The sequence below is a fragment of the Mugil cephalus genome, chromosome 23, assembly GCF_022458985.1.
Source record: "Mugil cephalus isolate CIBA_MC_2020 chromosome 23, CIBA_Mcephalus_1.1, whole genome shotgun sequence".
NCBI classification, from domain to species: Eukaryota; Metazoa; Chordata; class Actinopteri; order Mugiliformes; family Mugilidae; genus Mugil; species Mugil cephalus.
This window is the reverse complement of record NC_061792.1, coordinates 6,704,753-6,726,563: the sequence shown is the minus strand read 5'-3', so window position 1 is coordinate 6,726,563 and position 21,811 is coordinate 6,704,753. Positions and strand designations below refer to the sequence as shown.

General features: G+C 48.7%; 4 protein-coding genes across 5 annotated transcripts; 3 read left to right on the top strand and 1 right to left on the bottom strand.

The window, feature by feature from the left end:
* Nucleotides 1–157: 157 nt before the first annotated feature.
* On the bottom strand, nt 158–4,836 carry alg11 (ALG11 alpha-1,2-mannosyltransferase). Of its 2 annotated transcripts, none has more exons than XM_047576136.1 (5): nt 4,703–4,836; nt 2,919–3,140; nt 2,472–2,843; nt 1,081–1,646; nt 158–998 (listed from the first exon to the last, which is right to left on the bottom strand). In XM_047576136.1, exons 1-5 carry the CDS (start codon nt 4,750–4,752, stop codon nt 715–717), a joined length of 1,494 nt encoding a protein of 497 aa, XP_047432092.1. In that variant the 5' UTR covers nt 4,753–4,836; the 3' UTR covers nt 158–714. The 2 variants fall into 2 exon arrangements, with proteins under 2 accessions (XP_047432092.1, XP_047432094.1); XM_047576138.1 differs by lacking the exon at nt 4,703–4,836 and adding an exon at nt 3,958–4,116.
* Nucleotides 4,288–7,676, top strand: cpb2 (carboxypeptidase B2 (plasma)). Its single transcript, XM_047576140.1, has 11 exons — nt 4,288–4,438; nt 4,613–4,688; nt 4,767–4,891; nt 4,953–5,061; nt 5,143–5,244; nt 5,334–5,438; nt 5,523–5,633; nt 5,706–5,796; nt 5,872–6,074; nt 6,165–6,249; nt 7,143–7,676. Exons 1-11 carry the CDS (start codon nt 4,362–4,364, stop codon nt 7,355–7,357), a joined length of 1,299 nt encoding a protein of 432 aa, XP_047432096.1. The 5' UTR covers nt 4,288–4,361; the 3' UTR covers nt 7,358–7,676.
* Nucleotides 7,677–8,675: 999 nt separating this feature from the next.
* On the top strand, nt 8,676–19,026 carry zc3h13 (zinc finger CCCH-type containing 13). The gene is made up of 20 exons (XM_047576653.1): nt 8,676–8,849; nt 9,963–10,133; nt 10,224–10,327; nt 10,411–10,525; nt 10,599–10,710; nt 10,807–10,973; nt 11,074–11,222; nt 11,303–11,503; nt 11,581–11,748; nt 11,838–12,181; nt 12,267–12,719; nt 13,003–13,248; nt 13,332–13,863; nt 13,963–14,075; nt 14,372–15,661; nt 15,743–16,417; nt 16,496–16,639; nt 17,079–17,279; nt 17,402–17,565; nt 17,653–19,026. Exons 2-20 carry the CDS (start codon nt 9,972–9,974, stop codon nt 17,884–17,886), a joined length of 5,574 nt encoding a protein of 1,857 aa, XP_047432609.1. The 5' UTR covers nt 8,676–8,849; nt 9,963–9,971; the 3' UTR covers nt 17,887–19,026.
* Nucleotides 19,027–19,927: 901 nt separating this feature from the next.
* Nucleotides 19,928–21,756, top strand: rpl31 (ribosomal protein L31). Its single transcript, XM_047576654.1, has 5 exons — nt 19,928–19,995; nt 20,487–20,590; nt 20,791–20,916; nt 21,473–21,585; nt 21,681–21,756. Exons 2-5 carry the CDS (start codon nt 20,487–20,489, stop codon nt 21,710–21,712), a joined length of 375 nt encoding a protein of 124 aa, XP_047432610.1. The 5' UTR covers nt 19,928–19,995; the 3' UTR covers nt 21,713–21,756.
* Nucleotides 21,757–21,811: the final 55 nt, after the last annotated feature.

The following is a 21,811-nucleotide window of genomic DNA, read 5'->3' as shown; positions in this document are numbered from 1 at the left end:
ACCACGTCACGGGCCAGCAAAGGGCTGCGAAGCATTTGTTATCAGGTCATGGGGGAAACTGTAAAGTGATAAAACGTTATAGGCACTTGGCCACATGCTGCACCTTCCCTCGCCACAAGGGGGTGCTCACGCACAAAAAAGTTAGGGACCACTGTTATAGAAGAAAACTTTTTATTGGAGATTTACACGTATTTATACAACTGAGTCATAAAATAGCCTTTTCTGATAATATGTGCATTCTAGTTTTCCATAGTTACCCCCCCCACTTCATCACGTTGGTCTTCTTTAACTGTAAAACTCTTTCCTCCGTCCGTTAGTTTATTCACAATCACGCACACAATAGATTGTCTTTTTATAACAGTAACAAAGTTAACAGTGAAGGCAAAAAAAAAGTATCACTTTATCATTATTACATTCACAATATCAAAAATACTTCACATTTTGGGCCCGTGTAGAATTTCAGCACACAACTCGTTTGTTCCCCTTTCCGCTAGAAATCTATATTACTTTAACTTAAAAAATATACAAACTCCCAGCACGTGAAGAAAATGAAAGGTTTTCCTGTAACTAATTTGTGTTCACCTTAAATCAAACTGTATTTTAAACCTTTATAAGTAGGTTGAATGTTGCTGCTTTTAGGACAAATTTCTATTCTCCCACCGGTTCTACGGAGTAAATGCAGCTCTAAGTTCATCGAAGGAAAGAGTCCTCCTCTCATCGTTCAAGTGTTCCCATCAGAGGCTCCATGGCGGCGAGGAAGCACGCCTCGAACTCCTGATCTGAGAAGCGGGCGACGGACTGGCGGGCGCTGCGTCTGATCTGCAGCCGGCTGGCGGGCGACAGAGCCAGGATCCTCTCTATGGCTTCTGCGTAACCGTCCTCGTTGTCGGCCAGGAAGCCCGTCTGTCCCCCTTCGAAAGGTACCACGATATCCAGCTTGGGGCCGCCGGACTTGTGGGCCAGGATGACCTTCCCTGCTGCCATACACTCAACAACCCCTAGGAGGAGACAGCGAGTAAAAACGTTTAACAACTTTAAAACTGATAAAAGTCTGGATGTAGCATCAGTCAGGTGAGTTACCTATTCCAAAGTGTTCGTTCCACATAGTGTGGAGTCCTATCGTAGCGTCCCCCATCTCTCTCTTCAGCTCCTCGAAAGGTACGTTCAGTTTAAACTCCACCCTGTCGGCCACCCCCAGCTCCTGGCACAGCCCCCTCAACATGAGCACCCTGTCCTCGTCCTCCTGGTTCCTGCATCCGCCGATCAGGACCAGCTTCAGCGCCTCCCTGCCCCCGCGCCCGTCCCTCCTCCTGTCCAACACCTTCTTGAAGGCTCGGATCTGCAGCCGGTGGTCCTTCTCCGGCCTGAACTGCCCGACGGAGACGATCGAGTGGCACTTCCTGTCCCCGTCCTCCTCCAGCGGGATGTCCAAGAAGGCGCCGACGTCGCAGGGCGGGTAGACCACGCTGGTGCGGTTGGGAGAGCGCCACAGGGACAGGATGTGGTCCAGGGTCCAGGAGGAGTTGACCATGATGAGGTCGCTGCAGGAGCCGGCCATGCCGTAGAGCAGGGCGAAGAGGCAGTAGTAGACCACCTTGAAGGCACTCAGGAAGAGGCTGTTTGAGATGTAGTCTGGATTGTTGAACCTGAGACATTTAAAAACAATTGGTTACCAAACTCTTCACTTGAGCTCAAATGTAACTTTAACCCTATAATTGGTCGTTTTTGACTACTTTTGGTTTCACCTTTACATTTCATCATAAAAATGGTTCACGTTACCTTGTTTGGTATCATTCTTTTCAGTAAGTAATATCTAAATGTCCCAAATCTCTGGCTTCTCTCTCTTTTTGCTGCAATCACTACAGACTGAATATAGCACATACACACATATATATATATATATATCCCACAACTTTTTCCCCTTTTATAGCAACCATTGACACATCATTTCCCGATTGATTGATGGAATGCATTTCCACCAGTAAAAAAGGCTAGCGATATTCAGGAAAAAGTGTGGCGTGAAATATTTATAAGAACTCTAGTTTTACTTGGCCTATTAGCACAATTTAAAAACTGGTAAATAGGTTGACATTAGCACTTTATACAAACGTTGAAACGGAGATTCGGTGATGCTGCGTCTCGCCGCTACGTCGTCTGAAACTAGTCATGTGATTTGGACGCACCGGCGCGTCCGTCGACTCCAGAGGCCTTTTTATTTTAATTGCTATTTCTGTCCACTAGATGGTGCTCTTGGACTTCTTTTAAAGGGACACGGTGACACTCGATTTTAAGGAAATCAGAATGTTAAATGAGCTCAAGCAAATGACCAGACGACACTTAGCTTGACATGGCTACCGCCATAATCAGCATAAGCTAAGAAAAAAATCACAATCCCTCACCTAACTCATGTAAAAACCTGATAATTATAATTATAATTATAATTATTATATTATAACACACACAGTGATTACCTGGGGTTCCTCTCTCTCACCACTGACAGCATGTCAGTGCTGATGGTGGGATAGTGAACGTAGCTCCCCACGCTGCACCCGCCCAGGTACCGAAACAGAGGCAGGGTGAAGGCATAACCCATGGAGTCGATGTAAATGTCCGGGACGAACTCCGTCAGCGCCTCCCACCCGAGGAAGACGGAGCCCACGCTCTGTCCCAGCAGGGTGAAGTGAGGGAACAGGCCCGGCTCCACGAGCAGCCGGTGCCTCAGGAACACGAACTGAACCGGGCGCGGGAGGACGATGTTGAAGCGGCGGCGCGCTCCCTCGAGGATCTGCGGACCCGTCACGCCCAGGTCACCCGTGTACACCACGAAGTTGATGTCTGCGTATCTGCGGGGATAAGCGCAGAGGTTAAGCGGAGGCACGACCCGCGCCCCGTTTTCGCCCGGAACCGTGCGCCCTAACCTGCTCTGCAGCGCCCTGATGGCGCACCACAGCACCCGCTCTCCGCCGCCGCCAGCGTTGCAGTACGGGTGGAAAAAGGCCACGGTGGGGCGGCCGTCCCTCGCCCGCCGAGCGTTCCTGTTGCTCTGCAGCCAGAAGCGCACGGCCAGCACCAAGAGGACCAGGACGGCGACCAGCAGCACGCAGAGGAAAAGCAGCGGCAGGAGCAGCTTCCACAGCAACCTGAAACACAGAGATGCGACACGCTGAGTCTCACTGTGAACGCGATTTGAACCCTCCTAGTATTTCTGCTTCACATTTAATGACCTAATTTCATGGTGACACTGATAAGGACACTGGCCCCAAAATAATATATATGTTATTATTCTGCATAAACAGTGTAACAATAGTGTTTCATACCAAATGCTACAGATAACATGCATATGTGCAAATTAAACATCTCTTTCCAATTTAAGGTCGTGCAGTGTGATTTTATAACGATATGCATATGCATATATCTGCATAAAAGTGTAAGTAAATGTGAGAGTGACAGGAGGGTTAAATACACGTGCCATATTGTGGTTTCACTATGACGTTGAAAAAGACTGTCCCTGATTCAGAATTACAGTTTAAAACGTAAAAAAAACTCTTAAACTTTAACCGACAAACATTAGAAAATGATTAAAAGCATTATATGTGTGCATGACGCGCGAGTAAAGACAAACTGAAGCCTACGCAATAAAAACACACTAGCACTTCCTATAGCATTTGAAGATGCTCGACGTTAAGCTAAATGCTAACAGTTTTCGTATTAACAATGTTATAACTATTTCTAACTATAAAGGACTCGTCCGCGTGTCTCCCGCACACATTAAAACCAACGAATGAGCTTCGCACAATAAATATTCAATGTACGTAAATCAATATTTCACCGCTATCATAGTTAGCACAAAACTAGCATTAGCTTCCAAAAAGAAAATACAACCAGCCAGTTAGTCTTTAAATACGAACAGCTAACGTTTCGTCGATTCGTGTAACTATTTAGCTGATAAATAAGTACCTTGTTAATTCACACAGGCAGTGGACCAGCTGGTCGTGGCCCGACATCTTGACAACACAAATTTTAACAACAACCCCTTTTTTTGTGCAGCCGCCATATTGTCCGGCGCCACCTACAGGCGAGGAGGTATCACTGCACCGACGTTCCTCGTGTTTTTCTTTAAAAGTGAAAATTCCTGCATTTATTCTGATATTTGTAGATGACACATGATGCGTATTTGATTTTTCTGACGATTTAATACCAGCGACAAAGTAGCCTGTGTCGCCTCACCTGATCTATGACCTGTATCCATCCAAAGAGTAAAGTTTAACTTCCAAACAAACACTGTTTCAATCAATAATGTTTCACTGCCCCTATGTTAAAGTTTCCACAGACCTGCCATTTCCAGTCTGGACCCTGACATCATGAGGACTGTTTTGACTTTTTTTGTTTTTATTAATTTGACCATACTCCTGAAGACAGGGTGCTGCGCGGAAACACGGTAAGTTGCTTTTTGAAATTACGGAGTTATGTGTAAAGATCAGGTTACTGTCACAACCGTATTGTGACACATATGGTCCATGTAGGTCAGTGAAGATGTTGAGTGGATTAAGTGGTCACGGCTGAAAACACTGGCATTTATTTGACGCGTTCTGATGTTTTCTTTCCAATTCAGTGGCCAAGTGCTATCGATCACCCCCAAAACACAAGAACAAGTGGACATCCTGAAGAACATTTCCACCCAATATGAGGTAGAACTTTGAACCTTTTCTTTGACTGCGCGCCCCAAATCCTATTTGTCCACCGGTGAATCATTCGTTTCCTCCCAGACGGTCTTGTGGCAGCCTGTTTCACCCCAATACATCCAAGAAGAAGCTCAAGTCCACCTCTTTATTCCTGCGAACAGCTCGGAGACCGTGAAGGATCTGCTTCAGAGACACAGCCTCACGCACGAGTATGTACACCAGTCACTAAATATTGTGTTGACATGGAGTAATCGTGTGTGTTTATTTTAGGGTTTTACTGCCCAACGCTGACGAGCTGATTGAAATGCAGACGAGGAACGACACCACCGACCCACGGAGCGGCTCGACGTTCTACGAGAGATACCACAGTTTGGAGGATGTATGCGTGTATTTCTAAGGCCTCAAACTAGAGCACAGTGATAATTATGTGCTGTACTTAACACTTGTGTTGCCACTGTAGATTTATGACTGGATAAATAGGACCACACATGACAACCCCAGCATGCTAAAGGTCATCCTCGTTGGATCTTCATACGAGAAGCGACCGCTGTATGCTCTGAAGGTAAAGCCACGTACACGTTGGAGATGGTTAGAGTAGATTGGAGTATTTGGAGTCGGCAACCAGATTCACTTTTGACCTCCCTTTCCCAGCTGTCTATCAGCAACAGGCCAAACAAGAAAGCCATATGGATCGACTGTGGGATCCATGCCAGAGAGTGGATCGCTCCCGCTTTCTGCTTATGGTTTGTGCACCATGTGAGTACATTTGATCAAAAAGCGTTTGGAAGTTTGTTTTTTATCGGAGCAGTTTAACTTAAAATCCACATTTTCCTTTCCCAGTCTTTGTCCTTTTACAAGCACAACGCAGACATCACCAACATCCTGGACGCCATGGATGTTTACATCCTGCCTGTCATGAACCCCGATGGATACAAGTACACGTGGACGACAGTAGGTTGGAGTTTTGTTGAGTTCTAAAGGAAGTACTTTCATCTCGTATGATTATTCTTTTCTTTGTTTCAGAACAGGATGTGGAGGAAGAATCGCTCCCTCAGCAAGACCACCAGCTGCATCGGCACCGACCTTAACAGGAACTTTGATGCCAATTGGTGCAGTAGGTCTACCTCTCGCGTCTGACGTTTAAGTTTCTGCACGGGCCAATGAGGTAAACTGTATCCCTTCCACCCAGCTGAAGGAGCCTCTCGTGATCGCTGCTCTGAGATCTACTGTGGCGAGTTCCCCGAATCCGAGCCGGAGTCCCAGGCCGTGGCCGACTTCCTGCGCAGACACAAGGACACGGTTCAGCTCTACTTCAGCATCCACTCCTACTCTCAGATGCTGCTTTTCCCATATTCCTGCAGCCACAATATAGTAGACAACCACAATGAATTGGTGAGTGGTTTGGCCAGCATCTGATTAATCACTTCGTCAATACCTAATGTATTCAGTTTATGACATTCAATTGTTCTATTTTATTTAAAGCTTGAAATGGCCAAAGAAGCTGCAGAGAAGATCAGAAGATATTATAGGAACAACTACAGATATGGAGCTGGAGCAAGCACAATATGTAAGACTTATTTTTTGAGTCAAATTTGTTTACTTTTACTCATTAAGGATGGGCATCGACAACCGGTTCTTTTAAACTAACTGGTTCCAACTGGTTCAATTCATCGATATCATTAGCCTTCATGCTTATCGATTCCCCTTATCGATTCTTTTCGTGCGGCATCTTTACATTCCAGACCAGATGGTGGCGGTAAAGCATCTAAAAGCTGTTTTCCAACCGCCACAAAACGAAAGAAGAAGAAGAATCTCGTATCATTCAGTAATTTATTGTCATCCATATCACGTGACGCTCAAGGGACAAGGAAGACGCGAGGTGGAGAGACTCCCCCCTGTACGAAATCGTCCACTCACTCCCTAACCCCTACTACCTATGCGGGTTTGCATTATTTGGTGACCTGTACAGCGAGCTCAATCCCAACAGCTTTCGGACACTACGGGCCAGGTATCATCGTTTGACACGCAGTTAATGACGTCATTACGTGTCAGACTGTCGCGGCTCCACCGGTTATCCCATTATAAAAGGTGATGATTTTGTAAGGAAATATGAGTGATGATGAGTGAAATAAAAAATAAAATTATATTTACTTTTTCAAAAACGGTTTCATATTCTCGCGACAAAATTTCAAAATGTGTCTCACTAACTGCCGCTAACGGCCATTAACGGCGGCGCCGCTAGAGACGCAATGCATGATGGGATATTCACCACCTTTTTGAGTGCACTATGTAGGGCATAGAATTTGATCACTAAGGTTTTCAACACCACTACATAATGGCGTAACCCCTATATAGAACCCTATATAGGGATTAGGAGGCGAATTATGGCACAGCAACTGACATTGGTATCAATAGTCCTTACATATTTATTTATATATGAAATTTGTGTCTTTTCTTCAGACCTGGCCCCCGGTGGTTCTGATGACTGGGCGTACAACCAGGGCATCAAGTATTCCTTCACGTTTGAGCTGCAGGACCGCGGGCGATATGGCTTCCTGCTGCCACCGTCTCACATTTCCCGCGCCTGCAATGAAGCTCTGACCGCTGTGAAGACCATTGCTCTCAAGGTCATAGAGAAAACTCAAGCTGCAGCAAGTCCTCCTCCCGCCGCATAAACAAGTTCCCCCTGACATTAAGGTTGTAAATTTAATATTTTAAGACGTTCTGTTGAATGAAAGCGAATGAAAATCAAATCATCGTGCATGTCCTTCGTCGCACAGACACATTTGCTGTCACTGATCACGTCAGTGGAGTTTCAGTGTTTAATTGCGATTGATGATGCTTTTTATGATGTGTGTATATTTAATAAAACATTCACTTATCCAAAAATGTCATGTCATGTAACACAACTACAGAAGTAAACTTACATTTGGTATGAACTCTACCACACTGTGGTGTTTTATACTTAATAAAATTTGAATTAAGGACGTTGAACTGAAATTTTTTTACATGGTCCTTTATGCAAAAACGGAAATGTAGAAAATACTGCTGCGCTGCTTCATAAATTAAGGCAAATTGTCATCAAACCAGGTTCAATGGTTATTGACTGTAATCATAAACTTTTTAATAATTTTTAATATATGATAATGCTAATATTTCAAACGTTTTAAAGATAGATGTCTATGTTGGTATTTTTTTTTTTTCAGAAAGAGAAATGAATAATGAAATAAGTAGATAAAATGTTAAAAAGCGGAAGCGGCAGCACAATGTCAGTGAGGTAAACCACCAAAGAAGAAGAAGAAAAAGTTAAAAAAATAATGGCTGTGGGATATCAAATCACACATCAGTATATGCAGATGATGTTATGGCAGTTTTGAAGGCTCTTCAGTGGGTTGAGGACTGCAAACCAAGTTATGCAGTCATATGCAGTTAATAACAGAAACATGTATAGTATTATATGGAATTAATAAAGTAGGATGTGAGGTGGGGTTCACCTGGATAGCAGTGGGTATACAGGGAAACCAGGAAGCAAACAATGGGGCTAAAAATGCAATAAAAACAGGAAAAAAGTAAAATAGGAATTGGGTTTTGGACCACCAGAATACTAATCTGCAATGAAGCAGACAGCAAAAGAAATGTGTCAGAACTCATGGGATAAGAGGAGCAAATTTTATAATATAGAAGAAAGGCATAGGGAAAAGTAATAAGTGCTTTGGTTGCAGTGGGAGAGACGCTGACCAGAATAAGACTGTGGTTTTAGAAGTGGGCTGACTGGGGAAACACCCTGATGGACAATGTGAGTGTGGAAAGCCAGAGACTGTGACACATGTAATTTTGCAATGCAACCGATACTCATTTCAAAGGAGGAAACTGCTGGTCCACTGCTGAATATAGAAGACTAGGACCGAAGTATCCGCATTAAGCACAAATCGAAACCGCACGGAAACAGTAGAGGGCAGCAATGCGCCTTGGGCGCGTCTCGACCACCAGTGAAACCAAAGAGGAAGAAGGAGAAGAAGAACGGGACGTATGATGCGCTCTCCGCCGACATGAAGGCACTCAGGGCAGCTTCTGCCTTTGATTTTAAAGACTAAGCCTTGTTGTTTCTACAAGTGCTGGATCCGCTAACTGGACTTAAGTAGATGCGACACCGAAACAATAGCTTGGGTGAGGAGTTTTCTTTTTAAACGCGGCGCGGCGCCCGCACGCGCGCTCCTCAAGAGTGTCTGGAAGGCCGCGCGCTGCTAAGCACGTTAGCTCTTTGGTTCACAGTTAACTTTAGCTTTAGCCTCCGCTCGTTTTTTTTTTCCCGAATACGAAGCATGCATAATAACCACCGTTAATAATTAAATGGTGATTCATTTAAAATTCCACGTGAATTGGCTACATTAGCCAAACGACTGAATTCGGCTCGTGCAGTTGGAGGTGAACTTTAGCTTCATTCAAGCTATCCTGCTCCAGAGAAGTTGGCGCAGAGCTGGTGCACAGACAACAGAGCAGTGGGGGAAAAGCAAGACAACAGAGCAATGCAAAAAAATTAGTAGAGCAATGGGATAAAAACAAAAAATACAGTAGAGCAGTGGGATAAAAACAAAAAATACAGTAGAGCAGTGGGAAAAAAACAAAAAATACAGTAGAGCAGTGGGATAAAAACAAAAAATACAGTAGAGCAGTGGGATAAAAACAAAAAAATACAGTAGAGCAGTGGGATAAAAACAAAAAATACAGTAGAGCAGTGGGATAAAAACAAAAAATACAGTAGAGCAGTGGGAAAAAAACTAACAAAACAAAAAAACTCGAACAATGCAAAAAAACAGCAGAGCAATGTGATAAAAACTACAAAAATTCAAAAAAACGGCAGAGCAATGGGATAAAACTAAAAAAACCATCAACAACTACAGAGCACTGTATTTGCATATGTTGATGTTTCGGATGTGAAAGTGGCAAAAGTTTTAGAAACCACCCAACCCAGTACTTCCTGCTATATCTGAAAGTTTCTAAATTAAATGAGCTTCTTTGTCCCAGTCTAAGTTGCTGTGCACCCAGAATGAATCACAGCAGCGTCTTCTTCATAGTTTATAAGGTCCTTTGATAGATGGATGCTTCATTCATCCAGATTAGTTTGTTTAGTGTCCTCCTCTCCACCACCACTTTGGTGCTATGCTACCGGCCCATTGCCTCACTGAACATTTCCATTTACACAAGTATGTGTAGTAATTGTGATTATGCATGTAATTACACGCAGCCCATTCATTAATCGCCGTTTGGTCGTGTTTCCAGTCCTGCAGAATGTCCAAGATCAGGCGGAAGGTAACAGTGGAGAATTCAAAAACCATATCCGACAGCAGCAGCAGCACCACAACCAGCAGCACCACCAACCCCGCCGCCCCCTCCCGCAGGCCCAGCGTGTTTGAAAGACTCGGACCCAGCACTGGGAGTAATGCTGCCGATGTACGTGTCGCCCTAGAGATGTTTCATTCTGATAATCTGCTCGTGGTATGTCGCTCGGTGTGATCAGGCCCCTTTGTTTGTGTCTTTCAGAGTCACTGTAGAAATTGGCTGAAGACTGGTAATTGCAGTTACGGCAACACTTGTCGCTACACACATGGAACTCAGCCACGGGGCAAAGGATTTAGCTTTAGCCGGTAAGATGGCTCCGCGCTCGATTTATTTTATTCATTTTGCCGTCCGCGTCAAGGCGCTAATCGCGTGTCTCTTCATGGGGCAGGTCAACCGAGAGGCCCACAGGTGATCTGCGGGAGAGGATGAAGAATAAAAGACAGGATGTTGACCCGGAAAACTTGAAGCGAGACTTAGACGAGCCCACATCCCCCACACTGAGAGTGAGTCGCTGTTGAATTGCGAATCAGCCTTTATGAATTAACGATTCTAACGTCCGCGTGTGTGCGTCTGCAGCAGAGAGACTCCTCCAGAGGCCGACACAGGGAGAAGGAGGATATCAAGATCACAAAAGAGCGCACCCCAGCCAGCGAAGAAGAACCCACAGAGTGGGAAACCAATCGTGAAGGTGTGTTGCTTTCCCTCAAGGCAAAGGGAACTTGTAAGCTGTGACGCTGTGAAACTTTAGTTGAGAAATATCCCTTTCTTGTCGTTTGGTTTTCAGACTCGGATATCGGAGACTACGACTACGAGTTATCCCTAGAAATGAAGCGGCAGAAAATTCAGCGCGAGCTGCTGCAGCTGGAGCAGGAAAATTTGGAAAAGAGAGAAGAGATCCTCATCAAAAAAGATGAGACTCCAACAAAAACAAGAACCACGGCCTTGCCAAAGGTACGTGACAATATACAGTGGTGGGATTATTAGTATTCAAGCTGGATGTGTATAGGACGGCTCACTGAAGAGGCCTGAAATCTGTCTGTCTGTCTGTCAGGCCTCTCCTGAGCCGTTGAGCTCCAAGGATTCCTCCTCGTCCCGGAAGTCCAGCGGCTCCCCGAAACACAAAGGCGGAACCAAAGGGCCGGGCTCCGGGAAGAAAGAGAAGAAGGCGTCAGTGTCTTCGCCGGTTTCAGAAACTGCCAGGTAGGAAACGACTCAACGGACTTGACTCGTGATCGCTGATGATCGAAAGTAACAATTATTACCGTCTTATTTTAAACCAGGTCTTCAAAAGGCAGCCACAGTAAGAAGAAAGGGCCCCGCACCCCGAGTCCTCCGCCCCCGGTCCCCCTGGACATTCCCGTGGTGGGGAAGAAACACAAGGGCAAGCACAAAAACAAGGAGAAGTCTGAGGAGAAGCAAAAGGAAGGGAAAGATCGGGGACGGGACGCGGAGAAACATAAAGAGAAGAAGGAGAAACGGAGGTAGAGTGTGGACCTAAAGAGTGAAAGGTGTTGGTTTAAAGACTCAGCTTCACCTTTTGAATGTTTTGCGCTCGTAGGGACCGATCAGACAGTTCCCACAAGGCCAAGCGGATGGTGACGTCAGAGGAGCGTTCTGGTAGTGTTTCGTCTCCGTCCAGGGGGCCGTCGCCGTCAAACAGGAAGAAATCTGCCTCACCTAAAGCATCGTCCCATAAAACCCCCGCGCTAGCTTCCCCCCCTCACAGGTTAGCACGCGCAGACACTCGAGGAAGCAATCATATTCAAGGCTTTTAAAGAAATTATAAAATTAATACTGTTCCTTTTCTAACTGCAGGTCTCCTTCCCCTCTCCGCCACCACAGCCCGCCGACCCCTCCCCGCCACCACTCCCCGTCCTCACACTCGGGCTCCTCCGCCCAGAGGAACTCCCCCTCCCCTCGGCGGCGGCGTTCCTCTTCCCCCGCCTACCACCGGAGTTCCGGGACGCAGGCGTCTGCCTCCTCGCCCCCGAGCTCCCGGCGCTCTCGCTCGCCGCCCGCCTCCAACGACAACTCCTCGCCCCACCGCCGCTCGGACAGGTCCAGCCCCAGCCGGAGGCACTCCAGGGGCCGAGAGAGGAGCCGCGGCGACCGGGAGAGGAGCCCGCCCGTCCAGGAGCGCCGACACGAGCGCAGAGATGGTATGTTTATGCACTTTTAATGTGTAAAAAGAAAAAAAATCATGAGTTTTCCCGTTAATAATTTATTTGTCTCCTCTGGGAACAGACGGACGCAGCAAACGAGATAAAGACAGCGTCCGCGACGACCGCGACTACGACTCCGAGCAGGTCTCGTCCCGCGACTCCCGCGACGACAGGGAGACGAGAGAGGCGCGCGAGCGGCGGGAGGCCCGCGACCGAGGGAGGGAGACGACCCGGGAGTCCCGCGACGCCAAGGACTCGAGGGAGAGCAGGACGGAGGCGCGCTCGAGCCGGGAGTCGATCGAGCGGCGCGACCGCGAGCGGGAGCGGGAGAGGGAGCGGGACAAGGAGAGGGAGCGGGAGAGGGAGAGGACCGACTCCCACAGGAAGGAGGAGCTGGCTCAGGACGACAGGAGCTACGGGAGAGGCCACGGGCGGGACGACGGAGGCAGGAGCGAGGGACGGATGGAGAGCAGGGCGGAGCGAGCCGACAGGAACGGACGAGGAAGAGGGCGCGCGAACGAAACGTCCGATAAAGGCAAGCGCTTAGCATTTAGCTTTTAAAAGAGGGGCCACGCCCACTGAGTGGTAAAAACACTCAACAACAATGATGCATATGAACTGGTATGGATTTCGCTAAGAGCTTTTCTGTTAGTCAATCGCCATTTTTTAAATTAGCTTTACAATTTAGACGCTATTAAATCCTGTGATTCAAACTTATGCTGCTAACCGTGGAGGGTTCAGCTAGCTGTGACGTCTTGTGCATACCCTCTACATACGCTATGCCTACAGATTTGTTTTATTGGCCTCTGTAATTTCAGGCTCAAACAGAAACTCCCGGGGTTCCCAGCTGGAGAGCAGCCGCGACAACTGGGAGTCGAGGAGCAGCGTGGCGCGCGAGCGGAGCGCCGAGAGGAGCACGGATCGCGGCACGGAAAGAAGCTCGGAGAGGGGCTCGGACCGGGACCGCTACGAGAGCGACAGGAGAGGAGAACCGGCCCGAGACTCGTCCTACGACAGGAGGGGGGGACATGGAGAGAAGGACCGCAGGGACAACCGGGAGAGAGGTGAGGAAACTGAACAAAAAATGGCTTTAAAAAGATGCTTCTTCTTTGTTTTTTAAATTTTTTTTCTTTTTATTCCGCCTCAGACCAAAGGGCGGCTTCTCCCAGCAGACACCAGGGGAGATCGGAGGAGTCTGAGAGGGAGGAGAGGAGGGACGACCGCAGGGTAGACAGGGCCGAGGACAGACGGGAGGACAGGACCCGCGACCGGGACCGGGAGAGAGACAGGGAGCGGGAGAGGGAACGGGAGAGGGAGAAGGACCGGGAGCGAGAGAGGGAGAAGGAGAAGGAGCGGGAGAAGGAGAGGGAGGCGGAGAGGGAGAGGGTCAGGGAGAGGGAGCGGGAGCGGGAACGAGAGAGGGAGAGAGAGAGGGAGCGGGAGAGGGAGGAGCGGGAGAGGGAGCGGGAGGAGAGGGAGAGAGAGAGGGAGGAGCGGGAGAGGGAGAGGGAGAGGAAGGAGAGGGAGAGGGAGCGGGAGAGAGAGAGGGAGCAGCGGGAGCGGGAGAGGCAGCGGGAGTGGGAGGAGAGGGAGAGGGGGAGGGAGGAGAGGAGGGAGAGGAGGGACGACACCAGGGACGACCGGCCCGTTCGGGACGCGAGGGAGGAACGCAAGTTGAGGCAAGTTTTTTCTTCTTTTTTTTTTTTTTTTTTTTGCGTAGAGGAGGCTCCCCCCCCAATGTCCCCGACCTAATGTCTCTACGATAACTGTCCCTTCAGCCGCAAGAGGCCCCGGGTGGAGAGCAGCCCCAGCCCCAGACCCTCCCCCAAGAGGACCACGCGGGACCTCAGCCCGGCGGACAGCGACGGATACAATAGCGCGGACGAGAAAAGTGAGCGCCCGATTGGCCGAGGGCAGGCCAAGCTCCACCCACAGCCCCTCCTCCCCAGCCCAGTGTGTCCGCCTCCATCTGACAGTAGGGAAATTCTTTTTGAAAAGGACCGGGGAAATCCACCCGTTGGATAATACGCCCTGAATTTACTGTTTCTCTTTGCTAAAACGTTGTCTCACGGACTTCAAATTGCCCTGTTTTAGTAAATAAATGTCCCTTAAATTCATCAATCAACCCAGAACAAGCTGTTGTTTGAGTGATCGCTTTAAAATGCTGAATGTGTTTCCTGTGTGCAGATGGAGATAAGCATCGGCTGCTGAGCCAGGTGGTGAGGCCCCAGGACGCCTTGCTGAGGTCGCCGCCGAGGGGCGCTCCCTCCGAGGACAAGGCCGCCCACTGGAAGGACGAGGAGCGCAGGGGGGCCGGCGACAAGAGAGAGGCGCGGGGCCGCCACGAGGACCCGGAGCCCCGGGCGGAGCGAAGCCGAGGGGGCGACAGGCGCGGCGGCGGCGGAGGCGGAGAGCACCTCCCGGACGCGCCGTCCGACTCCCGCGGCCGAGGCAGAGAGCAGCGAGAGCCCACGCCGCCGCCGCTGACGTCGCTGCCGCCGCCCGCTCCCTCGGGCCTCGCCGCCGCCGGCAGCGACGACAGAGACGCGGCCGGCTCGCAGTCCCACGAGGAAGGCAAAAAGAAGACGAAGTCCCAGAGGAAAAGCTTGAGGAAGGGTCGCAAAGACGAGGAGGTCGGCGGCGGTGGCGGCGGCGGGACCGGCCTGGCCGCTGCGGGGGACCGGTTCAACCCGGAGCCTCCGGTCAGCGCGGCTGCTGCAGACGGGCCCTTACACTCTCCCAGGAAAGGAGCGAAGAAGAAGGCTCTGGAGCGGAAGAGGAAACGGTCACGAGGAGGAGAATCGGACGGCTCTGAGGAGGACGCTTCCGCTCATCAGCAGCATAACAAGAGGAAGAGGGGACCTCGGACGCCGCCGCCCTCAATGAGGCCCGATCACCGCGGCGCCGCCGCTAACGCAGAACCCTCCCCTCTCTCCAAAATGGATAATTTCAGCGACTGGTCCGACGAGGAGGTCACGGACCGAGGGGGACCTCTGGAGACGCAGGCGTCCCTCGGCCCTGCCGAGAGGACTCCAGCGGAACCTCTCCGGAGGGGGGCGGGCCAGAGGGTGGGCAGGGACAGAGAGAGGTGCAACCCGCCGGCCATCGCCCCCCTGCTCCCCCAGGACCCCCCGATGCTGATGCAGACCATGACCCCGCAGCCCCTCATGTCCCAGTCGCTGCTCCGCAAGCCCCCCCCGGAGCAGGCCCGCAGCAGCAGCATGGGGAGCAACCAGAGCCGGACGTCGTCCCGGCGCCTGCGCTCGCCCTCCAACGAGTCGGCGCACCGGGAGGACCCCCAGGGGCCGCGGTCGCGCCGGGGGAGGCTCCAGGGCGCCAACTCCCGCGACCGGGAAAGGGAGCGGGAGAGGGAGCGGGAGAGGGAGCGGCCCGTGGTGAACGACCCTCCCGCGGCCGAGAGGAAGTCCCGCATCGACCAGCTGAGGAGAGGGGAGCCCAGCCGCAGCACGTCATCAGGTAAACGGATATTCACTTCATACCAAACAGATCTAGAAGAGTGTTTTTCTTTACTTAAAATCGTCTCACGTCGTCGCACAGACCGTCAGGACTCTCGCAGCCACAGCTCCAGACGCAGCTCCCCCGACTCCGAGAGGCAGGCCAGGTCCAGGTCCCGCGCCGGCTCCTACGACAGCAGAGAACGGGAGAGAGACAGGGAGCCGTTCGAGCGGGAGCGGGAGAGGGACCGGAAAGACCTCCGACCTCAACAGCAGCAGCAGCAGCAGCAGCAGCAACCGCAACCGCAGCAGCAGCAGCCGCCTCTGCTCCTCCAGCAGCCCCTCCAACAACAGAGAGACTGGGAACCCGAGCCCAGAGACTGGCTGGGGAGGGGGCGGGAGCCGCTCCTGATGCGTCCCGGCCGCGAGCCCCTGCTGAGGGAGCGGGACATCAGGGACAGGGAGCGGCTGCTCCCCGAAGGACTCAACCTGCAGCACGAACGGGACCGGGAGAGGGAGCGGGAGAGGGACGCGAGGGGGGAGAGGGGCGGCGATCGGGAGAGGGAGAGGATGATGATGATGGACCTGCCGCCCCACGTCGACCCGAGGGCTCCGGGACGGGGGGACATCAGGGGGGACATGCTGAGGCAGGACAGGGGAGACTACGAGCCTCTGCTGCCGAGAGAAGCCTTCAGCCCTCCGGAGTCGGAGAAACCGAGCAACAGCCACCACCACATGGGGGAGCAGCGGGAGCTGGAGAAGACGGACAGCATCGACGGTAGGAGGACGGAAACTAGGTTTTGGGAGACGTCGTCCTGCGTGGGTTGTAGTTAACGAGACGTGCTCTTCGTTTCAGGAGACGACGACGGGAAGGACGACGACGGCCAGTCGGTCGCTTCTGTGGGAGAGGAGTACGAACCGATCAGCGACGACGAGCTGGATGAAATTCTGGCCGACAGTCAGAAAAAGGAGGATCAGCAGGACGATGAGAAGATCACAGGTAACATCAGATTCTTTCTGCCTTTTTATTCGTTTGCTTCTGCTTTGGAGGATGTTTTCAATCCGAGTTCAGAAAAACATGATCACAACCCTTACATTTACAGCTCAGAGATTTAAGACGAAAAGTAAATGTTATCAAGATGATTTCATTTATTTTGACATATTTATTCCCTAATAAACATATTTAAACTGCTACGTCTGTAATATCAATTACCGTAATAACTGTAGTATGCGTGAACCTTTTTTTTCATTCATAAAAAGCTAAAGTTGGGGACATTTTCAGAGACAACTTGTCACTGCTGCTTCATTTTTTCAACCTTTTCCGTCTTCACCACACCTCACAGTGATGCAGTCATGTGTGTTTAGAAGCGCTACAATGAAAATTGTCCGGTCTCTTCTTCTACTCCTGAAATGACCCCAACGTTTCCGTGCGTTGCCAGGTCCTCTGGATGTGATCGACGTGGACTGGTCGAGCCTGATGCCCAAACAGAAGCAGGAAGCCAGGGCCGCGGGGGCGGCCTTGCTGCGGTTCACCCCCGGGGCCGTGCTTCTTCGGGCGGGCATCTCTAAAAGGCTGGCCGGCCCCGAGCTCCTGGAGCAGGTCAAAGAGGTGTGCAAGTCCGAGCTGGACGACCCCAAAGGTGAGTTCTGACACCGGCAAACACAGGCCAAGAGTTCGGACGCGGCTTCAAGCTCGCGTCTTTGTTATATGTTCGCAGTTTGCTCGTAATCTAAACGTTTTCTGTCAACAACGTCCTCCCAGATGCTGACAAGCTGTTCGAGCACGACCTGGGGGCGCTGAACATGGCGGCCCTGAACAGGCGGGTGGAGCGAGCGGGTTTACTGAGCAACCTGGGGCCCTGCTGCAAGGCCCTGTGCGCTCGCAGGGACTTCGCCATCCGCCGGCAGCTGTTAAAAAACGACAAGGTACATCCAGTCAGATGAAGCAACCTCACGAGGATCTGTGAAGAGAAATGAGCTTAAATCATTTATTTATTTTTTTTTCGTTTCCAGGGTCTAACCAAGCAGTACCCCACTACGCCTGTAGTAGACAGCGAGCTGCTGCAGATGAGCATGCGTCTCTTCAGGAGGACCATGGCCGGCCAGGCCCCGGCCCCCGAGAGGTCCGACAGTGTGTCAGCGGCGCCGGCGGAGGCTGCTGAAACCGGTAGCAGCAGCAGCAGCAGCGGTGGTAGTAGTAGTGGCAATAAGCTAAGCACAACACAGCCAGAGGTGTGTGTTTCCTGAAAGCAGAACACGTGAAAGCGAATATCGGCCTCCTCTCACCCCCTTTCAAACTCTTTCTGTCCCATTTCATCCATTTTTAGTCAGGACAGAAAAAAGAAACAACAGAATTGTGACTCTCATTATGTTTTAAGTGTTTCCGACGATCTCCCCTCATGCTGTCCCATAGACTGCTGAACTCTCTAGCCTATGGAGGTGTGTAATGAACCATGTATGAGAAATGTAAAACACCGGAATGACTTCATGTTTTTTTTTTGTTTGTTTTTTTAGTTTTTTTTTTGTGCATTACAGTGTTTTAGATCAGATTTTTAATCGTCAGTGTCACCGACCTAACCAAGTTCATACGACTGATTTGTTTTTCTATGTTGTGCATTGGTTTACTACAACTGCGCATTAAAATGGTTAGATGTTGATTTTCTGTAACGGGTCTTTTGCTTTGTATGAGCGACACTCGGCTGTTGTTAATTCGCCGCCGACGACGACACTGCAACATCCTGCAGGGACTTGAATGAACATTTCTCATCAGTAAGCACTGCCAAACTATTCCCTCACTGAATGTACTTTGTAACAGCTGTTAATTTGTGGGAGCGTCTATTATTATTATTATTATTATTTTTTTGTTGTTTTGCTAATTTATTTCGAATGGTTTGGCAATGTCTCCGTGAGATGAACTGCAGCGACCGCAGAGCGCCCCGATCACTGCCACGTGGAAGCATCTCCTCACCGGCACCCCGCATCGTAGGAAAAGACGGCGTAAGGTTAAAGAGAAAAAGACTGCAAAGATAATAAACGTAATGAACTTCACCTTCGCGGTCACGATAGGTCGGCTTAGATGTGGAGTGGGCACAGACGTCCGACGAGCTCCCCCGTATAAGGAGAGAACTTCCTCATGTGGACGTCCTGCCTCTGTGTTAACGTTAACCCTTCGTACCCCAGTCTCACACAGCATGTAGGGCTAAAGGATACATTTAAATCATGCAAAGGGATTTTTTTTTTTTTTTTTTTTTTTTTTTTGTAAACATGGGATCTAATAAAACCAACAGGGTTGACGCAAAAGTGCGGATGTTGCCTGAACTGTGCAGCAAAAGGTGACGCTGGAAGCGGCGTTCCAGGATAGGATGAATAAACATTTGTCTTTCTACACCATGTTTTCCATTTCTGCTGTATATAACTGTGAAATCTCTATATATTAGACAGCATAGTGATGAGCAGTGCCAGGTTTTTGTACACAGCTGGTGTTTCCCTGAATGTGTGACTCATCTGTCGCGGTCAAAGTCTGTTTGGCAGCGAATTCACTTCTGAAATTTCAAGCAGATCCAGGGTAGAAATAAATAACACTCAACATTTGGCAGTAGACTGACAAAACACAAATGACTCTATGGTTGAGGACAGACAAGTCTCTATCTCTGTACAGTAGTCTGCTATTTTTTTTAAATCTTCCTACTACTTTTTACTTTGTTTAAAAAAAGTCCAGTCAACTTTGAGACATGGATAGTAGATTTATTTATATATATTTTTTTCAATTTGCCAATTAAGGACAACTAAGGACCAAACACTAGTTTCTCAAAACGATCACAACAATTCAAATATGAAAAAGCTGCATGAATAAGTCATTTTTACAAACACTACAATGATGTGCAACCTCTAGGACATGTTTGTCCTTCCTCATACACGTGACACACAAAATAAAAGACGTCTGTAATATTGTGAACGCCTCCAGGTTTCCGTCTGAAATTTGTTCTGGTCGGTAAAACATTTATAGTGATTATTTACAATACTGCCGCAGACCACGCGTCTCAAAATGTTATTTACAAGCAAATATGGTCACATCGGATACGACACATTCTCGACTGAAATAGAGAAAAACGTGTTTCGTCTAAATGATAATACCAAACATATTAAATGTTCGCTGCCTTAAACTGTTTCTGAGAGTACAAAAATTAAAATGCGTTTAATATCCCGTTAGTTTTTCATTGTTTTGTCGCTAGCTAGGAACCCTCAACCGCACGCTAGTTGTTGGCGGCCATTAAAATAAAACGGACCGGTTTCCTTTACCCACAATCCTCCGCTTTTGGTCCGTCCTTCCGACTTCCGCCTCATCTACGAGCCGAAGTGAGTATTTTTTCGGGAAAAGTATTTCTACAATCTAACGCCATCCTATCCTATTAAACATACATTTAACCCCATATGTCTTGCAGATATGTACATTAGGCTTGTATTGTTCATTATATGTGGATTTTATTGTTGCTGAATGTTCATATTAAACATTTAAAATGATGAATGTTGGCACCGGCTCGACCCTAGTGGCTTCATATTGCGTGGCTGTACAGTGCTCATTTTGTTGAGCTACAACTGCTGTTGTAGTGCTCGCACAACAAAACATTACGACTAAATTCTTATGCGAACAGAAAGAAATGTTCATTTTAACATTTAATTTGCACACAGGCTTGCGTACATAATAACACTAGAGCAGCCTAGCTTACAGCTAACGCTAGCCTTTCTATAGGCGAAGAGTTAGCTTCAGTGTTGGGTTAAAGACGTAAGCTAGCTAGCATGCTGTGGTCATGTTCTCATGCGGCAATGCACTTATGTTTTTTTTGTAGATGGCCCCAACCAAGAAAGGAGAGAAGAAAAAGGGGCGCTCAGCCATTAACGAGGTGGTGACCAGAGAGTACACCATCAATGTCCACAAGCGCATTCATGGAGTGTGAGTATTGTAAAGACGCTGCATGGGACACCCATCAGTTGAGCGAGGCTACAATAAACATTCATCCCTTTTAACTGTGTCAATTAATCGAAGTATCATCTGTGTTGACAACTTATCTGTAGCAGTGTTTTGATGACAAACATAGGAAATCTGAAGTACAATCATTTGGTTCTTTGATTAACGGTGTCGTCTTCTTGCAGGGGCTTCAAGAAGAGGGCTCCCCGCGCCATCAAGGAGATCCGCAAGTTCGCCGTGAAGGAGATGGGAACTCCCGATGTCCGCATCGACACTCGCCTCAACAAGGCAGTGTGGAGCAAGGGTATCAGGTAAGGGTTCTTGCGCTTTCTGATCGGGTGAAGTGAGCAATAATATGTGTGTGTCTAAAGGACTCTACACATGACCACAGATTGAGTTTACATGACAAAGACAGGAATCAAAATAGGAAGCAAACACATAATTGAATGGTTAATATCTGTCATTGTAATGATGATAAATGTTTCATTGGTAGGTACAAGCCATTTTACATTGTAGGAAATTGCATTTTTTTTCTTAAATTCTGTAAATATCAATGTATTTTCTTAATGCACTCATCTGAAAAATCATTCTGTAATTACTGGACAGATTTATAGAAGTGAAAGATCGCTTGGATAAATTTATTCTGAAGATGACAGGAGCACATGTTGACAAGTCCTTTGCTTTACTACAATCAAGGACACGATGCCAAGACAGCGGGAGAACATTGCAGTCTCGAATTACTGGTTTTATAGTCGAGGATGTCAGGATATTTTCCTCTGAAGTTCTCAGTTTCTTGAACAGGATGGATGTTATCGAAATTGTCATGACAATAATATCAAATGCCTTGCATTTAATTGTGTTTTGCAGGAACGTGCCGTACAGGATACGCGTACGTCTGTCCAGGAAGCGTAATGAGGATGAGGACTCCCCCAACAAACTGTACACCCTGGTCACATACGTTCCTGTCACCACATGCAAAGGTAAACTTGCTGATCACTTAATTTGTCTCTCTATCTCACCTGTGGAGGTAATGTAGACAATTAAATAATTTCCTCTTTTTTTTTTTTCCTGACAGGTCTGCAGACAGTCAATGTCGACGAAAACTAAATTTGTCCCTCTGCGAGTGGAATAAATGGAAAAATAAAAAAAAATTATGTTGTATTTTGTCTTTATTTTCCTTTTTTGGAGTCTTGACTTTGGGGTCCG

What these genes read in the sequence shown, in the direction of transcription:
- zc3h13 (XM_047576653.1), top strand. Translation starts at nt 9,972, where the DNA reads ATGTCCAAGATCAGGCGGAAGGTAACAGTGGAGAATTCAAAAACCATA. An exon ending in CCGGTTTCAGAAACTGCCAG is followed by an intron (nt 11,223 to 11,302) that starts GTAGGAAACGAC and finishes ATTTTAAACCAG; the next exon opens with GTCTTCAAAAGGCAGCCACA. An exon ending in GAAGACGGACAGCATCGACG is followed by an intron (nt 16,418 to 16,495) that starts GTAGGAGGACGG and finishes TCTTCGTTTCAG; the next exon opens with GAGACGACGACGGGAAGGAC.
- rpl31 (XM_047576654.1), top strand. Translation starts at nt 20,487, where the DNA reads ATGGCCCCAACCAAGAAAGGAGAGAAGAAAAAGGGGCGCTCAGCCATT. An exon ending in CACAAGCGCATTCATGGAGT is followed by an intron (nt 20,591 to 20,790) that starts GTGAGTATTGTA and finishes GTCTTCTTGCAG; the next exon opens with GGGCTTCAAGAAGAGGGCTC. An exon ending in TCCTGTCACCACATGCAAAG is followed by an intron (nt 21,586 to 21,680) that starts GTAAACTTGCTG and finishes TTTTCCTGACAG; the next exon opens with GTCTGCAGACAGTCAATGTC.
- alg11 (XM_047576136.1), bottom strand. Translation starts at nt 4,752, where the DNA reads ATGATTCACCGGTGGACAAATAGGATTTGGGGCGCGCAGTCAAAGAAA. An exon ending in GGCGCGCAGTCAAAGAAAAG is followed by an intron (nt 3,141 to 4,702) that starts GTTCAAAGTTCT and finishes TCTGTGTTTCAG; the next exon opens with GTTGCTGTGGAAGCTGCTCC. An exon ending in GTGAGAGAGAGGAACCCCAG is followed by an intron (nt 1,647 to 2,471) that starts GTAATCACTGTG and finishes TAAATGTCTCAG; the next exon opens with GTTCAACAATCCAGACTACA.
- cpb2 (XM_047576140.1), top strand. Translation starts at nt 4,362, where the DNA reads ATGAGGACTGTTTTGACTTTTTTTGTTTTTATTAATTTGACCATACTC. An exon ending in ACAAGTACACGTGGACGACA is followed by an intron (nt 5,634 to 5,705) that starts GTAGGTTGGAGT and finishes TCTTTGTTTCAG; the next exon opens with AACAGGATGTGGAGGAAGAA. An exon ending in TAGACAACCACAATGAATTG is followed by an intron (nt 6,075 to 6,164) that starts GTGAGTGGTTTG and finishes TTTTATTTAAAG; the next exon opens with CTTGAAATGGCCAAAGAAGC.